The sequence below is a fragment of the Diadema antillarum genome, unplaced genomic scaffold, assembly GCF_040938485.1.
Source record: "Diadema antillarum isolate AM-2024a unplaced genomic scaffold, OU_Dant_1.0 seq00000964_RagTag, whole genome shotgun sequence".
In the NCBI taxonomy this organism is placed as follows: Eukaryota; Metazoa; Echinodermata; class Echinoidea; order Diadematoida; family Diadematidae; genus Diadema; species Diadema antillarum.
In genome coordinates, this window is record NW_027271810.1 from 286,729 (window position 1) to 309,282 (window position 22,554).

General features: G+C 38.5%; 1 protein-coding gene across 1 annotated transcript in view; it reads right to left on the bottom strand.

Annotated features, from left to right (window-relative positions):
- LOC139741937 (uncharacterized) overlaps positions 1 to 22,554 on the bottom strand; it is a 68,943-nt gene that overhangs the window by 22,669 nt on the left and 23,720 nt on the right. Inside the window, exons 3-10 of the mRNA XM_071652508.1 lie at positions 17,307 to 17,354; positions 16,154 to 16,328; positions 11,699 to 12,034; positions 10,146 to 10,226; positions 7,552 to 7,721; positions 5,282 to 5,378; positions 4,303 to 4,352; positions 740 to 848 (exon numbers count right to left, since the gene is read on the bottom strand). Of these exons, the coding sequence (XP_071508609.1) occupies positions 740 to 848; positions 4,303 to 4,352; positions 5,282 to 5,378; positions 7,552 to 7,721; positions 10,146 to 10,226; positions 11,699 to 12,034; positions 16,154 to 16,328; positions 17,307 to 17,354 (1,066 nt within the window). The remainder of the gene's footprint in view (positions 1 to 739; positions 849 to 4,302; positions 4,353 to 5,281; positions 5,379 to 7,551; positions 7,722 to 10,145; positions 10,227 to 11,698; positions 12,035 to 16,153; positions 16,329 to 17,306; positions 17,355 to 22,554) is intronic.

Genomic DNA, 22,554 nt, shown 5'->3' on the forward strand with positions numbered 1-22,554 from the left:
TGCCAAGTGCATGCAGGGAGGAAAAATCTGGGACTGTCCTACGGAAATCTACAAGGTAAAACTTGATGCAGAAATAGACATTATGCGTGTTGTACAATATACTGTGCCTTTTGCCTTTACATCATAAACTTTGGGGGTAAGCATAGTTAACACACAGCTCTGCATGTAATGTCAGTGAGTTTTTTTTTTTTTTTTTTGGGGGGGGGGGCAATCAGGGGAAAAGAGAGAGAAAGAGAGTCGGTGCTTTTGTCTTATTTTTAGGGGGGGGGAGAGGAGGGAGAGCAAATAGGGCCTTTTTTAAAATAAAAAGTTAGGATGTGTCACATGCACAAGTATGCCCTACGCACAAGACTTCACAGTAACCTCTGTGTTCTCGACTAGGAGCCCCTAACTGTGTATACGAGATAGATTGCAGCTGGTAAGGAAACACTTAAACTAACATTTTTACATCTGAAGAAAACCAAAGCTGAGGCAAACATATAAAAAGTTCTTACTGCAGTTGGGTACAAAATGGATGTAAATTTAGAGTGAGAAGGCAGAAAATAAAAATAGGGAAGGCAAGTACACAACTGTACATAACATTAATAGGAAGTGAAGAATTTGCTACAGTTTCAGCAAAGAGACAGATACAGGGAATGCAATCAACATCACAAAAACAAAACAACAACAAACAAACAAACAAACAACAAACAGCCTACTAAAACTCCAAATAAAACACAAATTTATTGGAAGTCCATACCTCTGTTCTGACGAGAGTGACCCGAGCCTGATGCTTGGTGAAGACATCCTGGATACCCCTCAGGGTTTGGGACAGGTGCCGCAGATACCAGTCCACACCCTCAAACATCCTACCAAGGACACACAGCAAGACAAATGAGAGACTTCCTTCAAACAAGGCTACAATGTATGCTGTGAAATGCTTGTGGAATGATGGTCACAGCAGCAATGGTCTTGATTTAAGATGAGAGCACTTTCATCATATACTAGAAGAGTAATTCAGTATTGCTGGGGTAACACAGCTTCTGAGAATGAACCTTTCCTGGACCTGTTCATTCATTCGTTTATTTCATTCTTCGGATAAAAAGATTGGAAATTACAATCATGCATATATACACAATATGTGCAGGTTAAAATGTTAAAAAGTACTATCAGCGAACAAATACAATAGAACAAACAGAGTGCATCATAATAAAGAAAAATGAAATAGGATGTATCAGTAAAAGCCTTGGAGGCTTGACAGGTAGATACACCCACGACGTATGACATGAAAAAAGCTACAGTAGGGCACAGAATAACTCAATGTGTGTTCGCGCTTGAGCGAGTGCGTGAATGTGAGTGAATATAAGTGGTTGCGTTAAACATAAAAAGACAAAAGATAAAACTTATACGTAATTTTAAATGAGTTCAGAAATTGAATACTGCGTAGTGATGGAGGCAGAGAATTCCACATATTAGGTCCAGTATACCGAATTGATTTATACAGGGAATGGGAAGTTACTCTAGATTTGTGAAAGAGTTGTCCATTTCTAGTATCATAATTATGTACATCCAGATTCAAAGAAAACATTTCCATCAGATACTCAGGTAATGTATTAGAAAAGTTTTGTGCCTAGTTGTGACAATTATTTTCACAATTTTGTTCCCAATAATGTTATTACTGGATAATCCCAAATCAAGATCATGGATTAAAAACAAATGTAGCACTGATCAATATCAATAACTATAGAGGGTTTAATATTCATACAATGCATTACACCACTAAATATGAAGTGCATCAACATCCAAACCTGGCGCTGATTTGGCACATGACTAAAAGCCTGACAAAGATTCATTGTTAATGATGGCATATAGAAGCAGAAAACAAGGAGGGTGACAGGGAACAGATCTGTGTATTTGTTAAAGGGGCATAGTGTAGAGGGCGCTGTTGATGATACTGCCGATCACCGTTAGCATTGATACGAAGATTACCGAAGTTGAGCTGTCATCAAGAGTAAAGTGCGTAGCTGTTGTGTAGCTGTTGCTAAGTAACGTTGCCTTTGTTGTCTTCTCTGTGCATCGCGCAGTCTGTAGTAATGCCAGGGTGCGTGCTTATGTGCTCGTTATTATGACATCACAAAAGAAATTTGCTAAAGCTGTCATCCCCCTCAGCCAAATCATGAGCCGAACTGTGATCCGACCACTGACTACAGTGAATCGGACTTCTTCGGACTCGGGGAAGTGGGCCAAAGCGTAAGCGCTAAAGAGGAGTCGATAGCATATTTCTCTATAGGAAACTTGCGCCGTGCGCCCGCGTATGCATTTGACTAAAACATGAGGACCATGCACCTTTAAAACATGCTGATCTACATGTATGAATCACAAGTCTATTTGTGTGTCACAAGTTATATCAACGCTGATCACACTAGCCGAATGAACTCCTGGTGCAAATCTAAACATGGACACATCCATAAAAGAGAAAGAAAGTGTGTGGGGTCATAAAAATTCTTCAGCATTATTTTTGCCCTACCCCTCTACTTCTGCTGTGTCCAATAAATAAGATGTTAGACTTTAACCACGGCTAGCCTGCCTGTGTACTGTTCATTACATAACTGTTTACTCTTGAATAAGTACATGCAGACTCATGTCAATAATATGGTGGGGTGGGGGGGGGGGGGAACCTGCTGAATCACTGTTCTATCAGATTATCAAGGAGTGTCTGATCTAAGAATGGCAGACATAGGGGGCATTTCATGAAGCATTTTGTAAGCTATTTTTTTTTTTCTGACAAACTGTTATAAGCTACGGAAATCTTCGCACCTGATTGGCTGAGAGCAAATTTGTTGGACAAATTTGTCGGACAAGATGCTTCACGAAATGCCCCAAAGGAATACTGACGGTATGACCATTTCTCATTGGGAAAAATATCATGACCTTTGCGTTCACACTCCAATAAAAAATCACGAAATTATGGCACAGGACAAGAAATCAGGACTTGGGGCCACAGTAATATGCATGCCTGATTGGCTTGGTTGTCTGCTGCTTGTACCTAATGTAACAATAGCCTGCCTAAGTGTAGCTAGCTGCATGTTTTGCATGTGGTGGCGGGGAGTGCTCAAAACATCGTAAAAGATTCCAGTGATGTGTGGGTTTGCATTTTTGGTAACTGAAAAGATTAAAGGACAAGTCTACCTTCATACACATTAGGATTGAGAGAATGCAGCAATATTAGTAGAACACATCAGTGAAAGTTTGAGCAAAATTGGACAATCCGTTCAAAAGTTACGAATATTTTAAGTATCTGCGCAGTCACTGCTGGAAGAGAAGACTACTACAGTGTATGATGTCACATGCGTACAACTATATAAGGAAAATAAAAAGAGAATTTCACAAAACTTTACTTTTTGAATAAAGTGCACATTTCTTCGACTTGCTACTGACGTATGTTAAGGGTAATATTATTCCCCCTGCCTTCTGAAAGAGAGAAGTCGAGTGTTCTTTTGTTATGCGAGAAAAATGGAAATATGTTGAATTTTCTTTATTCTTTCTTTATATCGTTGTACTCATGTGACATCACAAGCTATTACAGTCTTTTCATCCAGCCATGACTGAGCAGAAACTTCAAAAATTCGTAACTTTTTAACGGATTGTCCGATTTTGCTCAAACTCTCACTGATGTGTTCTACTAATATTGCTGCATTCACTCAACCCACATGTCTATGAAGGTGAACTTGTCCTTTAAAAAAAAAAAAATCACAATCCAGTATGTAAATGTTGTGTTAATATTTCTGTGGCTTTCGCCTTGCAACTTTTCCCTTAATGCAACAACTTCTCAATGTCAGTGTGAATGGGCCCTCCAAATGGATGATTAATCATTTATAGGGGTTGATGCTTGGTATGAAGCGAGAACATGCCATCTGATATTCATCTCAAAGATATTACTGGGCATATCTCATATCTTGTACAAGTCTGGCTACTTGGCGACAGATATACATGTGCAATTAGGTGCAAGGCTGTTGCATATCAAAGCAAACCGATAACATATCACATCTACTGATCGCAGGGAACATTATTGAGCCTTGTTACTTTGGACTACGAATCGAATCAGTTCTGTTTACACACCTATGGGAGAACCTGCCATCTTCTAGCTCCAAAAGGCTGATATTAAGCACGGTTTGATACGACTCCAAGCATTAGCTTCTAAAGAAGGGGTAGTTTGCATTTCTGTTCCTCCAGGCAAAGTAAAAACACACAACTGTCATGGCCTTGCCACAATGAAATGGACATGTGCGTAAGCCAAACACCAAATAAAGAGGGGATACTCACTCCGTGCTCACTAGGTATTCCAAATATGTGATTCTCCGATAGATTTCACCCTGTAAAAAAAGAGAAGAAGAATGAGACAAAGAAAGAGTTACAAGGAATTGCAACCTGCATGTTCAACAATCAACTGTATGGGTGGGTACATATATGGTCAGTATGGCTGTCCGGTGTTTCAGGTTATACTTTACCCTCGGATGTCGATACATACGCCATAATACCATCCATTGGAAATAGGAGTCCTCTACAGAGACTCAAGAACCCACAAATGTCTCAGTCCCATATGGCACTTGGATAAAATGACCACAATGAAAACCGTTTGGCTTTATCACTCTTCCAATACTCAAACTAACTGTTTTAATGGTCAAGCAATGAATACATGAAAACAACACACTAGAAATTCAAAAAGAACTACACTGGACAACGCTACGCTTATGTACCTGGTATGTTTGATAATGAATTGTAAATATCTATATATGCACATTGAGCAACAATTGCCATAGTCCCAGGACCACATCTGCGTACATAGTTTGTCTTATGCAACCAGAGCACCTGTCTCTATAAAATCATTACTGGTATCTACAAATCTCAAATCTGCATGTAATTATCAATAAAATAATCTTAAAATCTATTAATGTAATTATAAGTGCACTGTAGAAATAGTAATAATCTTGTTTTGCATAGGTTTTTTTGGTCATTTTCTATGTTGATCTGCTGCATAGAGATACTTACGTGTACATGTACAACTACATTTGTATATACTTGTAGTAAATATTCAAAGAACAAGAAGATTTGAATGACTGGACAACCTTTTCTCTCTTTTTTTTTAAACAAAAGATGGCTATCTATGGCAAGAGAATTTCCCCTTTGGAAATGAATTCTGAAGAGAGATATGGTTCAATGCTTTTCTCTTTAATGTGCAACTACCCAATGGGAGAGTGGAACACAAATATAAAAACCACACACACAAAACAATGATACATACCACACCATAGTGAAGGCTGAATTCTCGGAGAAGTCTTCTAGAACTGGACAATAGAGGGCAGCCTGTTGCAGGACCCGCTTTGAGAGCCTTGTCATGTCTACACACACAAACAGAATCAAATCACATGACAAGATGTCATAGTTGATCTTAATAAGGGGATGGTATAGTTTGGTTGAGATGGAATTTCAGGTTTCTAATTTTTTTTTGCGAGATCAAGAGAAACCTCTTCTGAAATCTTACAGAGCATACATTCTACAAGGAATTCCAAGTTTATTTGATGAAAATCAGTTTTGAAAGGGCCGAGATATCCACAAACAAGGAAATCCTAATGAAAGGTGGGACCCACTTTTTATTGAGACCACTTTGTTTCACTCTGTTTTTTGATATCTCGGTTATTTCAAAACTGATTTTCGTCAAATAAATTTTTAATTCCTCTTAGAATTGTATGCTCTTTAATATTTCATAAGTGGTTTCTAATCGTAGATCTCACAAAAAGTTAAAATCTGAATCCCCCACCTAAACCAAAAACTATACCATCCCTTTAAACATTCTGCTATCACGCAAGGGAAAACATTCAATAGAGTTTGTTACGATGATCACTTTGGTGTGAAGACATAGATAGGGGATGATTAAAAGTTGCACTTTGTCTTCTGTGTTGACATATTGTAGCCATTAATAGGTTCCAAAGATGTAAAACAAGTCAATGTTCTCATATTAGAGGAGTATGTGTGCATATTTACTTTACAATCGAGTCAAGCAAAAAGCATGATAACACACTCTAATTTGGTCTTTTTTTCTTTAAAGAAAGTTTAACTTGCGCAATATCGAATTCCATGAAAACACATGAAAACATGACACAAACACACAAGATTACACAAAGCAAAGGTACATTTACAGTGAAACCTACATGTACATGTACATGTATGTCATGAGAACAAATACGAGCAAACTTTGTGACATGCGAGTGAATTAATCTTTGAACATTTGCGACGTTCTCCCACGTACCAAACGTGAAACTGGATCACGTGAGGAAGGGAGGCAAAGTTTAGTAGAAAAACATTCTCTGGTCAAATAAATCCAAACGATGCAGATTTGTATGGTTCATCCTGTGTAGGTGTCGACCTGAAAGAAGGTCTGTTTGGGTGAGAAGAGGAGTAAGAAGGTATCAAAAAGAGAACAAGAAAGATAAAGACGAAGAAGGAGTACAAAGAGGAGAGAGAGAGTGAGGAGGAAGAAATGAAGGAAATACTGTCTTTCTCAGACAGTCCTTTAACCTGTTGAGGACGAGTCCCGAGTACCTGGGTACACTTGGGCAAGTGTCAATGGGAAATGCATGTTGTAGCAAAAATCAGCCTGTCCTCAATGGGTTAAAGAGTAGGAAGGGTGAGAAGCGAAGAGCAGAAAAGGTAGAAGTAGAAGTAGTCAGCACAGACTGGAGGGAATTCTTTCATAAGGATTCCAAAAAGGACTGTAGGAGAGGAAAGGAAGCGAACAGAGAGAGGTCTCAATGTTTCGGACAGGCTGACTGTCCATCTTCCAGCAAAAAAAGTAAATCCAATACTGTACAAGTGGATATTTTTGCGAAACCAATGATTCCATGGAATCAAGACATCAACTACTGAAGCACATGGCAAGCCAAAATATTTGTGTGCTTTTCATTTTTGTGCAAATTTCAACACCGCGAAAATTTCCACTCCTACAGTACAAAGTACACAATAAAGACTTTAGAGCCCTTTGCAAGGATGGCCAAACTGTTTGAGTTTTCTGCTGTCCATGAGTGATATTCTTATTTGAAAATTGGGGAGGGGGTAGGGAGTAGGGGGTTCAAAATTTAGAATAAAAAATGCTGAGAAAAAGATAACAAATTGGAATCGTTTTCATAGTATTGGCACATGAAGTACACTCGATGCAATGAGAGACAGAGAGACAAAAGAGACACACAAACATAAAGACAGACGGACAGACTGACAGAACTAAACATCCATCCATACCAGCAAATAAAAGATCTGTACTAATTTCAACAAAACATTGGTAATCTATTAAAAACAATTGTGATCTAAATTTGTCGATGTGAAAATTGGAGAATGGCAAATGTTGATGAACAAGATAAAGGAAAAAATCAATCTGCTTTGAAAAGAAAAAAAAAAAGATGAAAAAAGCACAAGCTCCGCTATATAAATCTGGACTTCACAACACAAAACAGAGCAAATGCGTGATCCGACATACTCAAGCACACTGATAAAAGACATACAGGTAGATATAGTACGTACTTGAAGAGAAGGACCAACAAGTCTCGATACATGTCATGCACACTGGCCCAGTACGATGCCTTGCACACCAGTGGGTCCAAGTTGGGCAGCGGCCCTCTCCAAAACTGGTGGATGAGGGCGCTAATCAGCTGCACCTCTTGTTGCTGCCAAAGGTCATAGGCATTCCGAGTCTACACGACAGAAAACAAAACCAAAAACACAAGAGATGATGCAATTTGCTTGTAAATGAGAGTCTAACTCCTTCCAAGTTTGTTTGAAGAAATAAGATTCATGTTTCTTTAGTGTGATATGAACACACAAAATGATTGACACAGAAAACTTTCATTGGTTGGGGAAGGATACTGTAAATCACAACAAAATGTAATGTGTTGTGAGTGTGTCTATTCTAAGTACTTTTTTTTTTCTTCTTGCCAAATAATGGGACAATTTTTGAGGACTGCGAAATGATGCATTGCATAGTTTCATCTCGTCCATTTATGGAAGTCAATTATGTTATCAAATTACGTGCCTCATTTAGTTTCTATGCCTGGTTCTGCATTTTCCTTCTCTCTTTCACATGTGTTAAAACTATTTTTAAAAAATCATGCATTTCTGATGATCAGCAAAACACCGTCATCGTTCATTTTGTTCAACTTGAGATGGATTCAGAGTATCGATGACATTTCTATAGGAATGAAAATAGCATATTGTATGATTTATCACAAACAATGTACTAAGCGACAAAGGGTACAGCATTGCCTGTATTTGAACTCACTTGAACCATGTATGGCCCTTATGCATTTTTTTCCATTTTTTTTTTAGGTACATTATTTGCAGCAACCACAGCACTGCTTAAAATTCTTGCACCTGATCAGGTTTTAATGACACTGTTTGATGTTGTGGCAGCTGCACTTTAGAAATTACAGAACTTTGCTGACTATCAATGCTCAAAGGCAAGAAAAATAGCCTTCAACAATACAAAGTTTTATGCATTACAATTTATGTTGTCACTATTGAGAAATTTATGAACAATACTATGAAGCTAATAATCTACTTATTCTAACATTACTGTCTATGGGAATACTGATTGAGAATGGTGAATCTTGATCACTTGAAACATTAAGAGCTGATTTTCAACTTCAATTTTATTGTTATATTTACACAACTTTGGAAATACTGGAAGTGTGTAGGGCCAAGCAGCTCAATGTTTTCAAACTGAAAGCATTGTTGAAAAGTGCCTTTAAAGTAGTGATGGTCATGGAAACAGAATCGATTATCATGAGTTGCAAATTTTTACAGCTCTTACTTTCCAAGAAAGTTGCCAAAAAAGGGAAGAATATGAAGAAAGGCTGACTTTATTGAATATCCAAAGATTGAATAAAAAGTATTCAACAAATTTTTGCTTAAATGTTCACACTGCAGTGTAACACAATGAAGACAATCACAATGTGAACTACATAAGATATAACTATCTATTTTTGGTGAAGATGATATGGGCAAGGGGGGGGGGGTGTACAATAGCTTGGACAGATGAGGCAGTACATAGCAGCATTTCGCCGGTTGAGAATGATAAGGGGCGTTAAGATCGATGTCACTAAACCCATAGTGTTCGAGGCAGCTTCACGCCCTTCCCATTCTCAACAGATGATTTAAGTATCACTACTGGACAATCCAGGAAATCTCTGAGAAAGCTATGTGAAAATTCTTCTTTTTCCATCACCTTAAATGGATTAGAAATCCCCTTTGAACATCAGCGTGGGATTTTAAACATTACTGTGCATGTTGCAACAAAGGAGTGCAAACAAATAGAGTATTTACCTATTGTAGAATGAGGTGAATGTCTACCACTTGGCCTCTATTGAGTCATAGATAAGTTTTAATTCGTGTGATAACTTCATCCAGGGTATATACCTACTTGATATAGACAAAGACAGTGGCAGAACTGCCTTGTTTGATAAGACAACCAAACAATTACCTACCTACAGTACCTCCTACTTGCAAGCACTGAGGCACAAATTACTCTTCTACCCTTCAATCTTTAGGCGGCAAAACTTATCAGACCCCATTGACACACCGACAAGCATTTAGCTCATACCACACTGTGCCTTTATTCACCCGTGACAAAAGCGTTGCTTGAAGTACAGAGTATGGCACATTGTAGTACTATAGGTGTATCTGGCTAATGAAATTTGAATTGTCAAGCTTGACTAGAGGAATTATCAAAAGAGTGAACCCACAATGCTTCTTCTGTAATTAGGAATCACATGGGGTGAGTTGCAACCTATTCACAATAATGATGTACAGGAAATGCAGATCAAAAAAATCTGCACTTCAAAAAATATGAATAAATATCATAAAACATGTCTGGGTGCAAAATTACAACACAATCGTGATGTTTTTTCATTTTATGGCAACAACAAAAAAAAGGAGTTATGAAACTTCCCTCAACAGTGCACTCATCCTACAAAGCTACAAACATGTCTGACATATGATATGACATATAAAGCTGAGGGCCACAAACACACACACACACACACACACACACACACACACACACACACACACACACACACAACCCCGCCCCGAAAAACTACACCAGCCATGTGACATCTCACCTCGAAGGCTTGTGGTTGGTAGTACGGAAGACTGTTTGCTTGCAAGAGTGACAGGCGGCCCATCAGTTCCTCCACTAAGAGCTACAAAGAGAGATATAATATACAGATATAGACAGACAGGCATGCAGTATTAGGAAGTAGGAAACTGCGGAGACAAGATCACTGTCATCGCCATGGCAACAACCATGCATTCCAGCTAAGGCACTTGTCAAACTTTTTTGTGGTTTGAGTGTCAAAACAAAACAAAAACTTATCTAATTACACCTAAACATTCAAGGCACCAGAGTGCATCCTGAACAATTCTAGCTGTCAATTTTTCTAAATATGCATGCACACGGGGTGCCAGTATCTTTACGATACATACAAATTTCACATACCCTTTGTACTTAAACACCCTGGAGTGAAGTAAATATGTCATTAATTAAAATCACTTTCCCCACATAAAGTTGATCACATTTCTATCATTGTTCTCCTCTTTAGTACCCCAGATTCTGTAGGGGTGGGGGGTAGCTTGCAAGCTACCTCGATCCTCATACATTCTTGCTTCTTTCTTCCGTCACTAGACTCTGTGACGCACTTGAGACCATCTGTCGACAGAATTCTTGGATGCAAAAAGTGCTCCGAACATGAGTTGTACGTAATTGATATAAAAAGCAAAGTTCTCATAGAGTTCTTATCTTGCACAGCCTAAGATTAAGAACTCTACCAAGCAGGTGAGCGTACTCCCGCAATTTTTTTTCTCTTTCTCACCCCTACCTCCAATTTCCAGTATATGTCCGAAACATACACAGTAACAATGAAAACTTCTACTTACACACACGCACACGCACACGCACACACACACACACACACACACACACACACAAAGTAAAAACCGCCACAGTCTATGGAGCAAAAAGGGATACCTACTGAGAGGGTTTAGAGACAAAGAAATCTCACTTCTCGGCTAACATAGCCCTTGCGTCACTGACCTGTGTTTGCACTGCACAAATACACACCCACTATCTACGTCCGACACGTGCATTCCTTCTCAAACCTAAAAAAGTCATGTCATCATCTCAGAATGCAATCACCTCTATTCTTGATGCCAGCAAATTTCTCTCATCTGAGAATACCCTTGACCACACTATAGTGTAAAATCCCAAAGGACGTCCACAAATGGCCTACTCAGGCTCTGGTCTATCCTTCAGCCCACCTCATAATGATACTAAAATTTTGGGTTTGCCAGAATAAGGCATTCTGGAAAAATTGCATGCATGGACAATCCAGAAAGCATAAATTTTCAACAGCATTTTGCATTACTGCTTGATGTTTTTCTCATGTAAAATTGTTTAAGCATACACCACTGACAAAAAGGAGTATTATGAAGTGAGTGAATTTCTGATCACAATGTACATCAAAACATAAGAAACAACCCTTAAAACTGTAATCAAAAGAAATAAGGAGTGTCAGGAAGCAAAAGTATATTTGCATACATATACTAAAATTGATACACAGTGAAGACTGGCATAAAAAGGGGACACGGAACATGCCCACACAATCTGACAGCCTACCTTAGCGGGTGGCTTGTTGCCCAGGCCTTTTGCAATGTGGTCGTCGTAGAAGAGATGGCGCTCTTCACTGAGCTGGAAGGCCTCCTTGACCAGCACGCAGAGCGTCTCCTCCTGCACCATCGAGTCGTCGTCCTCCCCATCCCCGCTCAGGGAACCCGGAGACGGGGGCGGGGTTGCCAGGAGGGAGGAGGAGGAGGAAGAGGGGCCGGCAGTTGCGCCCCTGGGGTGGGCGGGTGTGGGGGGACTCTGGCGGGTCCGCCGACCCAGGCCGGGCAGCCGGCTGCCCAGCACGGGAAACTGGGCACACAGCAGGGCGTGCCTGTACACCATTAGCTCCTGCATGGATCCAAGATAAAAAGAGGTCATACATGTGTATGAGTGATGATGTGTTATGAGACATCGCCATACAGTACCCTCCCGCTATAACACACACAGTTATAGCAAAATTTTGTCTCAACAATGTAAAAATTCAGGTCCCAAACTCATCATCTATATATCTTTATATACTTCAATTGTTCAGCTAAAATGGAATTTCAATATAATGAATATGATATCGGTTTCGAGGACTTTGTCATAATGGGAGTTGCCTGTATAATGACATCAATGACCATACATACTGTATAAACGAGAAGCACAAGTTTAAAAGAAGTTTTCACAAGACTGTGAGAAAAATATCAAAATCTTGACTTGTTCTTCAAGAATGTACAGAAGAGGATGCCATAGGCCAGTACACATATTAAAGGCATACTTCACAAACTTCATCAACAAGCAAAATTCTGAGATTCACATTGCTATCATATTTTGCTGGTACAGAAATACCTGCACTACTACAATTCATCAATTTCTATTCTGCTTCTTTTAAACATATTAATACAGTCGTACTTTATTGCAGCAAGTTTTCTGAATGCCATTATGAACTTCCCATGATCATAAGTTCACATAAATACAAAAATACACTCCAATAATCATTCATTCTTGACAAAATTGATCATTGGATTAGTTTATCCAACTGAGCAGGCACATTGCAATTATTGAAACCCAAACATACAGTGTAATTGGTCATAAAAAGTAAGTTACCAACCATTAAAAAAAGTTTTAAAGGTTGTATGATAGAGCTGAAACTGACAGCCTCAAACAGGGCATTTGGTTACATGAGGTAACAACATGTTTAGCACAGGAATATCACAGGATTACTTAACATTACATTCACTATTTATTTAGTAATTTTTGCTGCAACAAGACAGTAGATTCACTCAAAATCATATTGGAACCAACATTCTACAAACCTGAATGAAATTTAAACCACTCATGTCAGTTGGTTGTGTTTTTGATATAAATGGTTTACATATATTTCATGAATAGGGGCACTGTTATTTTAGTACAGCCAGAAAGTAGACAACCATCTATGAATGCATCTGCAGCTAAAACACATCAATCACAATGGTGTTTTACGCTCCAGTTCATTGATTGTCAAAATTTCTGCGGTACTCGATAGCAGCAAATGCTCGTAAAATCGCAGGAAATTCCAAAAGCTTACCTATGAGAATATCATGGACTTTTATGAGCTCTGTCAGGAAGTTGTATATTCAGTTCAACAATAGAGCAAAACTGGCAGGTCAAGGCAGATAGTATCATACTGACCACCTGACTAAAAACATATTGCAGAAAAGTCTATCAATATTGGGTGTGATTTGAAGGCTTTTTTACATTGTATTATCTGGTATTTTACTTTAAGAGGAGCATGCTCAAATTGAACCTTGAATGATTGGTGTCAAATGTGACTAACGACCATGTAGATTTCTCAATTGACTGACATCAGCATTTATGCTATTTTGCAGTTAATCTAAGAGATAGATCGATATCCACAATTAACGGTTTTAATTCATCCACTAATAGACTATCTTGATAATTGCTTTGTGCCAAATACAGATAAAAAACCCCCTGTAAATCCCAATTTTGATAGATAGAAAAAAAACCTGGTGATTATTACACAAGAAGCTACAAAAGCTTTAAATAAATGTGGTCTTTGAAGGCTATACATGTATATCTCTAATACATAAACAAAACCATACCAATTATTGATGATCTACGATTCACATGCAAGTTCCAAGCTCATTCATCAGCATTCCGTAAACCTTCGAAACTGAAGCTAGTTGTAAAGTTTATTAGCAAACCAACTCAGGTGTGGCAACGTGTCTCACTCAGGCCAACAGGAAGGCCATGGTAAACAAATCACAGTATTAAGGGTTGAAGGACAAGTTCACTTGAATCATATATGCATGGATTGAGTGAATGCAACAATATTTAGTACAACACATCGTGAAAGCTTGAGGAAAGTCGGACACTCCATTCAAAAGTTATGAAATTTTAAAGTTTCAGTGCCACTATTGCTGAATGAAAGGACAACTACCGTGTGTGATGTCACAAGCATAGAACGACATGTATACAGAAAATATAAAGAGAATTCCACAAAATTGCAATTTTTTTAAAGTACGTACACTGTACACATACCCTCGACTCGTTAATGATGTATGTTAAGGGTAATATTCCCCCTGCCTTCTGAAAGGGGCAAGTCAAGTGAAAAGTGAAAATATGTTGAATTTTCTTGATATTTTCTTTTTTATTGTTCTACACATGAAACTGTAGGAGTCTTCTCATCCAGCGATAGCAGCAATGAAACTTAAACAATGCACAACTATAGAACAGATTGTCTGATTTTTCCTGACACTTTCACTGATTAGTTAGACCAATATTGCTATATTTACTTAATCCACACATACCACACATGTAAAGGACAAGTTCACCTTCATACATACATGTGGATTGAGTGAATGAAGCAACATTGGTAGAACATATTGTTGAAAGTTTGAGGAAAATCAGACAATCCGTTCTAAAGTTATGAATTTCTAAAGTTTCTGTGCTGCCATCAATGGATGAGAAGACTACAGTTTGTGATGTCAGGTATGGAGAATAAAGAAATTATACAGAAAATCAAACATATTTTTACTTTTCTAACATAATAAAAGAGCACTTGACATGCCTTTTTCAGAAGGCAGGGGAAGTAGTACCCTTAACATACTACTGTAACAAGTCAAGGGAATGTGTGCTTTAAAAAACAGGACATTTCGTGGAATTCTCTTTATTTTGTTTTACGCGTGTGACATCACAACTGTAGTAGTCTTTGCATACAGCAATGATGGCACTGAAACTTTAAAAATTCATAACTTTTGAACGGACTGTCTGATAACTTTTACTTATATGTGTTCTACCAATATTACTGCATTCACTCAATCCACACATATATAGGTGGACTTGTCCTTTTAAAAGATAAACTTGTCCTCTAAAGGCTAACTTGTCCTTTAAATGCTGACCATACTGGTATACTGCAATAAAATGTATCAAAAGTGATCACGAGACAGGAACAATCAAGGTAATCACACTTAATCAGAGTTGATGCAGGAAATCCATAGCAAACACACACACACACACACACACACACATACACACACATACACACATATTCTCTATATATACATTATGCATACTAAATAGATATTTCTAAATTGAATGACATGTGGTCACTATGGGAACATTACTATTCATCAGCAATATTCTTTCCACCAATCAAGGACACAAAAAAGACCCACCCCTTTCTCTCTTTCTCACATAAAAATATAACTGGCCCTATAAACCTGTGTATTGATCACCATTTTCCTTCTTAAAACACTCTTAGACACATACGCATATGCACAAACATTAAAATGTCTTGCAAACATATCTGTGAAGACACATTTTTTTTTCTTTTTGGTACAAAAAATATACAAACACTTTATTTTATTATCATTCAAACTACACATTTCATCCAATACCCTCCACACTCCCTAAAAAAGAATCAACCAACAACAACACTCCCAAACTAACAGTGTTGAGCCCTACCCATCATTTAGTTTGGGGCCTTTAATGATTATTGTACTCAGTTGGTGTGCTTGGGTCACTGATCAAAACAAATGTCCCATTACTCGTTGTCGATGAATGCGGATTAAGTAATCCTAGACTAATCCCTATTCTTTTGAGAGGTCTTTCTATATCAAGGCTGTCAACAGCATCACATCAATTTACCTTTGTCAATGTCTTTCACTCATTTAAAGGGGGAATGAGGATTTTTTAGTGAATCCCTTGCGGAATGATTGAACACTTAACAGCAAAAAGGATGCACATCATGGCAGTGGCTATCGTTTCATGAATACAATGACAAACTGCTAGGAATATAGAAAGCAGCATGCTTCATAAACACTAGCACTGGAATAAGGCTTTCAGAAAGATTGCTAGCTGTTAAAGGTGGATAATTAGAGGGGAAAATCATGGTGGTGGAAAAGGTGGAAATTTCAGCCCAAATCAAAGGGGTGGGGAAAGTCTTCACAAGGGCATCTTTGGGGATATAAAAGGTTTAAATACCTGGTCTGAGAGGACATTCCTGACGTACTGCTGTGCTGCATTCCTAGGCCCCGGCACGCTATCCACAGTGTCTTCTATGCCAGAGTCCTGGGCGTCGGTCCGTACGACGGGAATGGTGGAACCCGGGGGTGGGGTGTGGTGAGGCATCACTTGGTTTGGCTGGTAGTGCCCGGTCCTGGGATGAGAGTTAAGAGTTTCAATACTTTTGTTTAAAAAACAACAACACATTTTTCAATGATATTAAGATTGTATACACTTTCTAATGATAAATTGTCATTAGTGCCTATCCTAAACAATTAATTGCACTGCCTCAAATTGTGGATGAATTACCTTCAGGAATTAGATATTAAACATCAATAAACACTTTTAAATATCAATATTTATCATCATTGTCATCATTACTAATACTAATAAATGACAAAAATAGAATATAAAATATACATAACAGAAATAAATACGATAAAACATAAAACATCATACAATTTAAACTTGTTTTAGACTGATTTGTTAAAGAATATCATTTTTGTCAGATTATATCTTAACTAGACGACGCATGTTGGAATTATTCACTTTACACTTAATGTATTCATTCGATTATATCTATTCCTTTTTTTTTGTAGGAAAATATTCAAAGTTCTGATCATGCTGACAAAAAAAAAATTGTATCATGAGGAATAAATAACTAAAGACTACGTTGATGCCCTCAAAATACTGTTATATTTTTCTGTAATAAGGCTATGAAGACACACAACTACAGTAAATGCCTAGTACAACTTGCCAGAGCCATTCTGTCCCGTTTAGACTACTATGCATCTACAGAACAAAGAACACAACTCTGCTGGATATGCAGCATTCAGTGAGATGTAAATGTGCAGGGTATATCCCATTCAACATACAACATGTAAATACAAAACCTAAAGAATACCGCAGAGCACATAAAGACACTGACAAAGATGTTTCAATAAAGTACCAGCACTAACCTAATGCTGGGAGAGATAGCCATTCAAAAAATGATAATTAAAAAGTAATAATTTTGGACCATAATTCAGTAAAAAGCAAAGGAATGATAATTCAAAATATGTAATGCTCTGGATAGTGCAACCAGAAAGAGGAATAAACAAACAAATAGTCAAATAAAACTTGTCATACTCACTGATATTTCTGGAAATATGAGTCAATCTTCTCCACAGTTCCAACAGCCCTGGTGGAACACAAACAGAACAAGACTTTATAATATATTTAGTAATCCAAACTTATAACCACTGACAAAACAAAAGGGGAGGGGAATCATTAAACAATGTTCCTTCATTCATGTCAAGAAAGCATTTTGTGAGCCTCCTGCATTTGGAGGATCTCACCTCCTGTTAAAGAGAAATAAAAGAATAAATGGACAGGGCATCGAGTCCATTCCACCTACGTCTTTCCGAGGGTCTCATCCCAGTTTGGCCTGATGTGGGAGTTTGATCTGCTCCCATCTGCTTCCTCCTGGACCAGTCGGTACCAGCTCATAAGTGCAGCATACCAGTGGGACTAACCCACCTAGTTTATCTTTAAACCAACTGATGTTTGTCTCTGGCAGACTCTGTGGACATTAGCATGGGGGCGGGGGCTACTACGATGGGACAAATTCAAATGCACCAAACAAACTATTTGCTCCCTAGCCAAACAAAAATCTAGAAATCCTACGGCAAACTTAAACTTGAGTAACGCGAGAACAATCTGCAATGATCCTGACGAAGATACTTTATAGAAGCAAGGAGCAGTGTCTGCGCTTGGAGTCCAACATCCTGCAATGCTGACTCCTATGGATCCATCTCGGATCCCATCTCTGGACTGTGGGGTCATCTGGATACAAAGGAAACTTAACTTGACCTCTAACAGACTACTAGGTGTACTTCCACTCTGACACAGCCGTCATATCCGTATTCCAAATATTCGGGAAACGAGGGCAAAATTGTGAGTCCCACATAGGAAGCAGCAGACGATATAAATTAAAAGAAATTCGGCACAACATCCTCCTTCCACCCAACCACTTACTCTCACTCCTACATCCTGCCACTTCACTTTTCTTTTATTTTTGAAACCAAAATCGACACCTGTGAACAATATTTGCTTGGCTTTGAACAGGGGCCCATAACTTGATAATCACTTTGTAAAATTCTTACCATACCACAGTCAGAATTCAAGTTTTTGAAAAATGATGATGACACAATGCCCATGAATCACATTTTCCACCCCTTTTTTTTATGAGTCAAAAGAAGGCAATTAAGCAATTCATCAATGCACAGGATCAAATAGCTCTATGGCAATAAATGCATGCAAAGGGAAACTACATCAACTTTCTTGTGTAATGTGATGTTATTCCCACTTTCAGTTTCCCAATCCATGGCAGGTCCCTCTCTTTATACTTTAACCTGTTGAGGACGAGTCCCGAGTATACTCGGGCAGGTGTCTATGGGAAATGCATGTTGTAGCAAAATCAAACCGTCCTCAATGGGTTAAGAGAGATATAAACTGAGGAATACCACAGTTATGTCACAAATCATCCACAAAAAGGAGAAAAAAGATATAGTGACAGATGTATTAGAAAAGTAGACATTGCAGAACTTGACGGAATTTGTTTCAAGTCAGTCAGCAGGAGTCTTACCACCTCATTCTACTGAAGTAGTGTCTGTGTATTAAACAAGACATGACCCTATTTGACCCTATGCGCATTACTGAATCACAAGAAAACAGGGACTTTTAGATGGCCCCCTTTCAAAGTCTCATGCTATATTTGACACCACTATGTCCGTGTTTCTCCCCCAACATGCCTGAAATCTCTAGGTTGTGTGAATAGAAGACTCAGTAGGCGTTTTCACATCAGCCCGATGTTTCGAAATAGTGCACTATTTTGCTGACTATTTTCTGTGAAAAATATCTAGAGCTTGGATTTTTATCGCGCTGATGTGAAAACGGCTATAGAGACTAGTACCGGTATCTGAATAAATTTGGAAATCAAAAATTGAAAATTGTACAGAGAAAATTTGAACTTGAAAAGTTTGAGCCCATATCTTTTTACATATTTCCACTAACTCCTCCCTTCTTGGCCCCACATCCAACTACCCCCCCCCCCAAAAAAAAAAAAAGAAGAAAAAAAAAGAAAAGAAAGAAAGATAAGAGACAGGATGAAAGGGGCGGGGAGAAGCCGGTACCATTTTTCTTTCTCCTCCCTTCTTCTCCTCCTTATCCCTCTCCACCCCCCCCCCCCCCCCCCCGAAAGACAGAGAAGAGAAATAGGAAGAAAGAAGATAGGAAGTAATTTGCAATTCAGAATAGTAACAAGTTATAAAAGGACACATATCAAGCCACAAAATATCAAGCAACAAAAATAGTGCCAGTGTCCTCTTTTTAGTACAAAAAGGGAAGAAAAAGAGAGCATGTCAAATAAAATATGACACCATCAGTCTTTGGCCATTCTCTAGGATGAAAACTCTGGAGGAGTCATTCATGTACATACAACAAATGTTAGGTTATTCCTGTGTTGCAAAATTCCCCCAGATTGCTGGTGTCAATTCAACATCTAGCTGGGATTTCCCTGGGATATCATACCTCTAAATGGAGTAGAGCCATTCTCATCTTTGGCGTCGGGCGTTCTCATGAGTAAACATCGCAACCTTAACAAAAAAATCACAATGTTTGAGCTCTCCCTTTCACACTGCAACAAAATATCACGAAGTTTTTACATAGAAATATTGCAGGGTCTTGCTAAAACTTTTTGCACATATTTCTATGTGAAAAATCAGCTCACACAGTAACAGTCTGCTCCACAAAACCCTGGTTATGACATGACAGCCTCCTGGGCTGGGAACTTCACATTTTAAGTGTGGTCACAGAGGAAGGAATCCAGACATCAAATGGAAGATATGTGACGTGATTGCAATGAGCATTCTCATTACCAGATGTCACAACAAACTGCACACATATGTGGCATGGTTGGTAATTTTAAAAAAATATAGGCCCTATCTTATATACACATGTATGTTTCAGATGGTGTTTGGCTCAGTTGCCACTAAATTTTTAACCGCTTGTCACAATTTTTCACTGCCAGTGTGAATGGTCCCACTATACTGTATTACACCAGAGTTAGGAAGCACAAGCAATGAGCCAAAACAAAAGCCCCCCCCCCCCCAGTGCATACATGAGTGCATGCACACATTCACTTGTACACACAGCACACACACACACACACACACACATGCCCACACACCTCTTTTAACAAATATGTTAGGTAGCCAAAAAGATAAATAGCACATGGGATTGTAGACAAAACAGTAAAAGATGACACTTGCTTTGAAAAACATGTTGAGGAATTTGCTGAAAGCAAACTATTCAAATTAATCCTTTCTAAGGTTTCTGCGGTGACAATATCTTTTAAGGCTTCCACTCATCGCCAATAAGGACAGCATTCTTTTTTGCATGATTAAGACAACCCTGATTAAAGTTCAACATTTCCTGACTTGAAGGGGAAATGCTACAAAAGATACATAATTATTCTTTTTTTTTAAATCACAAATTTTGATATCTAATGGAATGCAAATATTCCTCAAATTTGTGAGATATGACAAGGATAGGGCAAATACCTTTCTCCGTTCTTCTAGAAGGGGCAAGGTCTAGCATTCTTTCAATGTCATAGAAAAATGAATTTGTGTAAAATTTTACGGCATTTTCTTGATATTGTTTACTGTTTACTGACATTTATACACGAATTGATGTAGAGTTCCTATCTATGCAGTGTACAATGGAGATATTCAAAATCTCCCCTGGTACAGCAACACAGTCTCTCTCATGACAATTTCAAGTGTTTCTTGCATCAGCTTTTCTTAAAATAGTGACCGTCTCTTGATGTTGTCTTGCAAAACAGTTGAGGCAATCAACCTGTTATCTTTTTAGCTAATTGATGTAACTGACACCCTTCATTTTTGACAAAATTTCTCTCTCACTCTCACTATTTGAAACACATTAGGCGCTGTCAGACTGGCAAAAGATCAAGAAGTTTGCGATCTTTTGTTGTGCAGTCACACTGGCAGCCAAACTTGGATAAGAAGTTTGGGTCATTGGTACACACATGCAAGAAAGATGAAAGAGTGTGCCGTCTGATGGCTTGTGATTGTGATGTAACAATGCACATCTCATGGGTGTAAGCAGGGGGGTCGGGGGGGTCGTACGACCCCCCCAAATTTTCAAAAGGTCCACTTTTTGTAAAAGACATTTTTGTTTTTTGACGGCTTTTTACCATATATTTACAACAGGAAAAAAAGGTGGTGTTCCAGTAAATTGTCAAAAACCTCTTAAATTTCATAACTTAGTTTTATTATGCCATACCTTATTTCTAAGCCGCACTGCCATGCCGAAAAAGTCACTTTTGTATGCACCAAATGGCCCCATTTTAAGATATAAAATTAAAAACTCCCTACCGTGGGAGGGGGGACACACCCCTCCCACACCTTTCCCCCGCTCGGTCGCTCCGCTCCCTCGCAAAGGTAGGTTACCTAAAGGTCAACAAAATTTTGATTACGACCCCCCCGAAAAAATCCTGGATACACCCCTGCATCTGTACGTGACAATGGCCTCGCGCTTCGGAGACATTGCCCGCAAACAGATCGAGATGTTTGGTGGGGGTGAGGGAAATATCCCTACTTAGAGTGGAAAGTTCCATGAGAAGTTTTGTGAGAAGTTTTGCAGGAAGTTTGTGGTCACACTGGCAAAAATTTGAGATCTTAAAGATTGCAAACTTAACCTTCTTGAACTTTTGCCAGTCTGACCGCGCCTATTGAGGATTTGTTCATGACAGTAGTATGTGCTGTATGCACAAAATGTTCATCATTTGTTTTTGTAATCACATCTTTATGGATAAACAAAACAAAACAAAACAAAGGACATGTTGACATATTCCAAGTCCATGGTCCTATTCTGGACACATGGCTTGTAATAATTATGATTTATGAATCACCATTACTCTCTGTTGATGTGTGAATAGTTTTCTCAACCATATCAAACATCACGCATGCTAACTATGCTTCAAGAAAAACAAATGCTTCAAGATAAAAACCAATGCTGTCCTCCATATACTACGTGTCGTAAAATCTTCCATGAACCCTGTCTACACAGACGTTGTCAAGCATTTGTGTACAGCTCTGAGAGCGTTTCCACAGCATGTTTGCTTCTCTAGTTCTGTTCCAAGCTATCAAAGACTCATGACCAATGATTAAGCAGGAATTTACACTACTGCACACACAGTAATCTCTTACTAACTGCATCGTTAGCAGGTAAATTGACACAGAAAATTAGATGCCATCCCCTCTTTAGATATTTGTTGATATTCTACATTATTTCTCTCAGACTCCAGTGGGCATTAAATG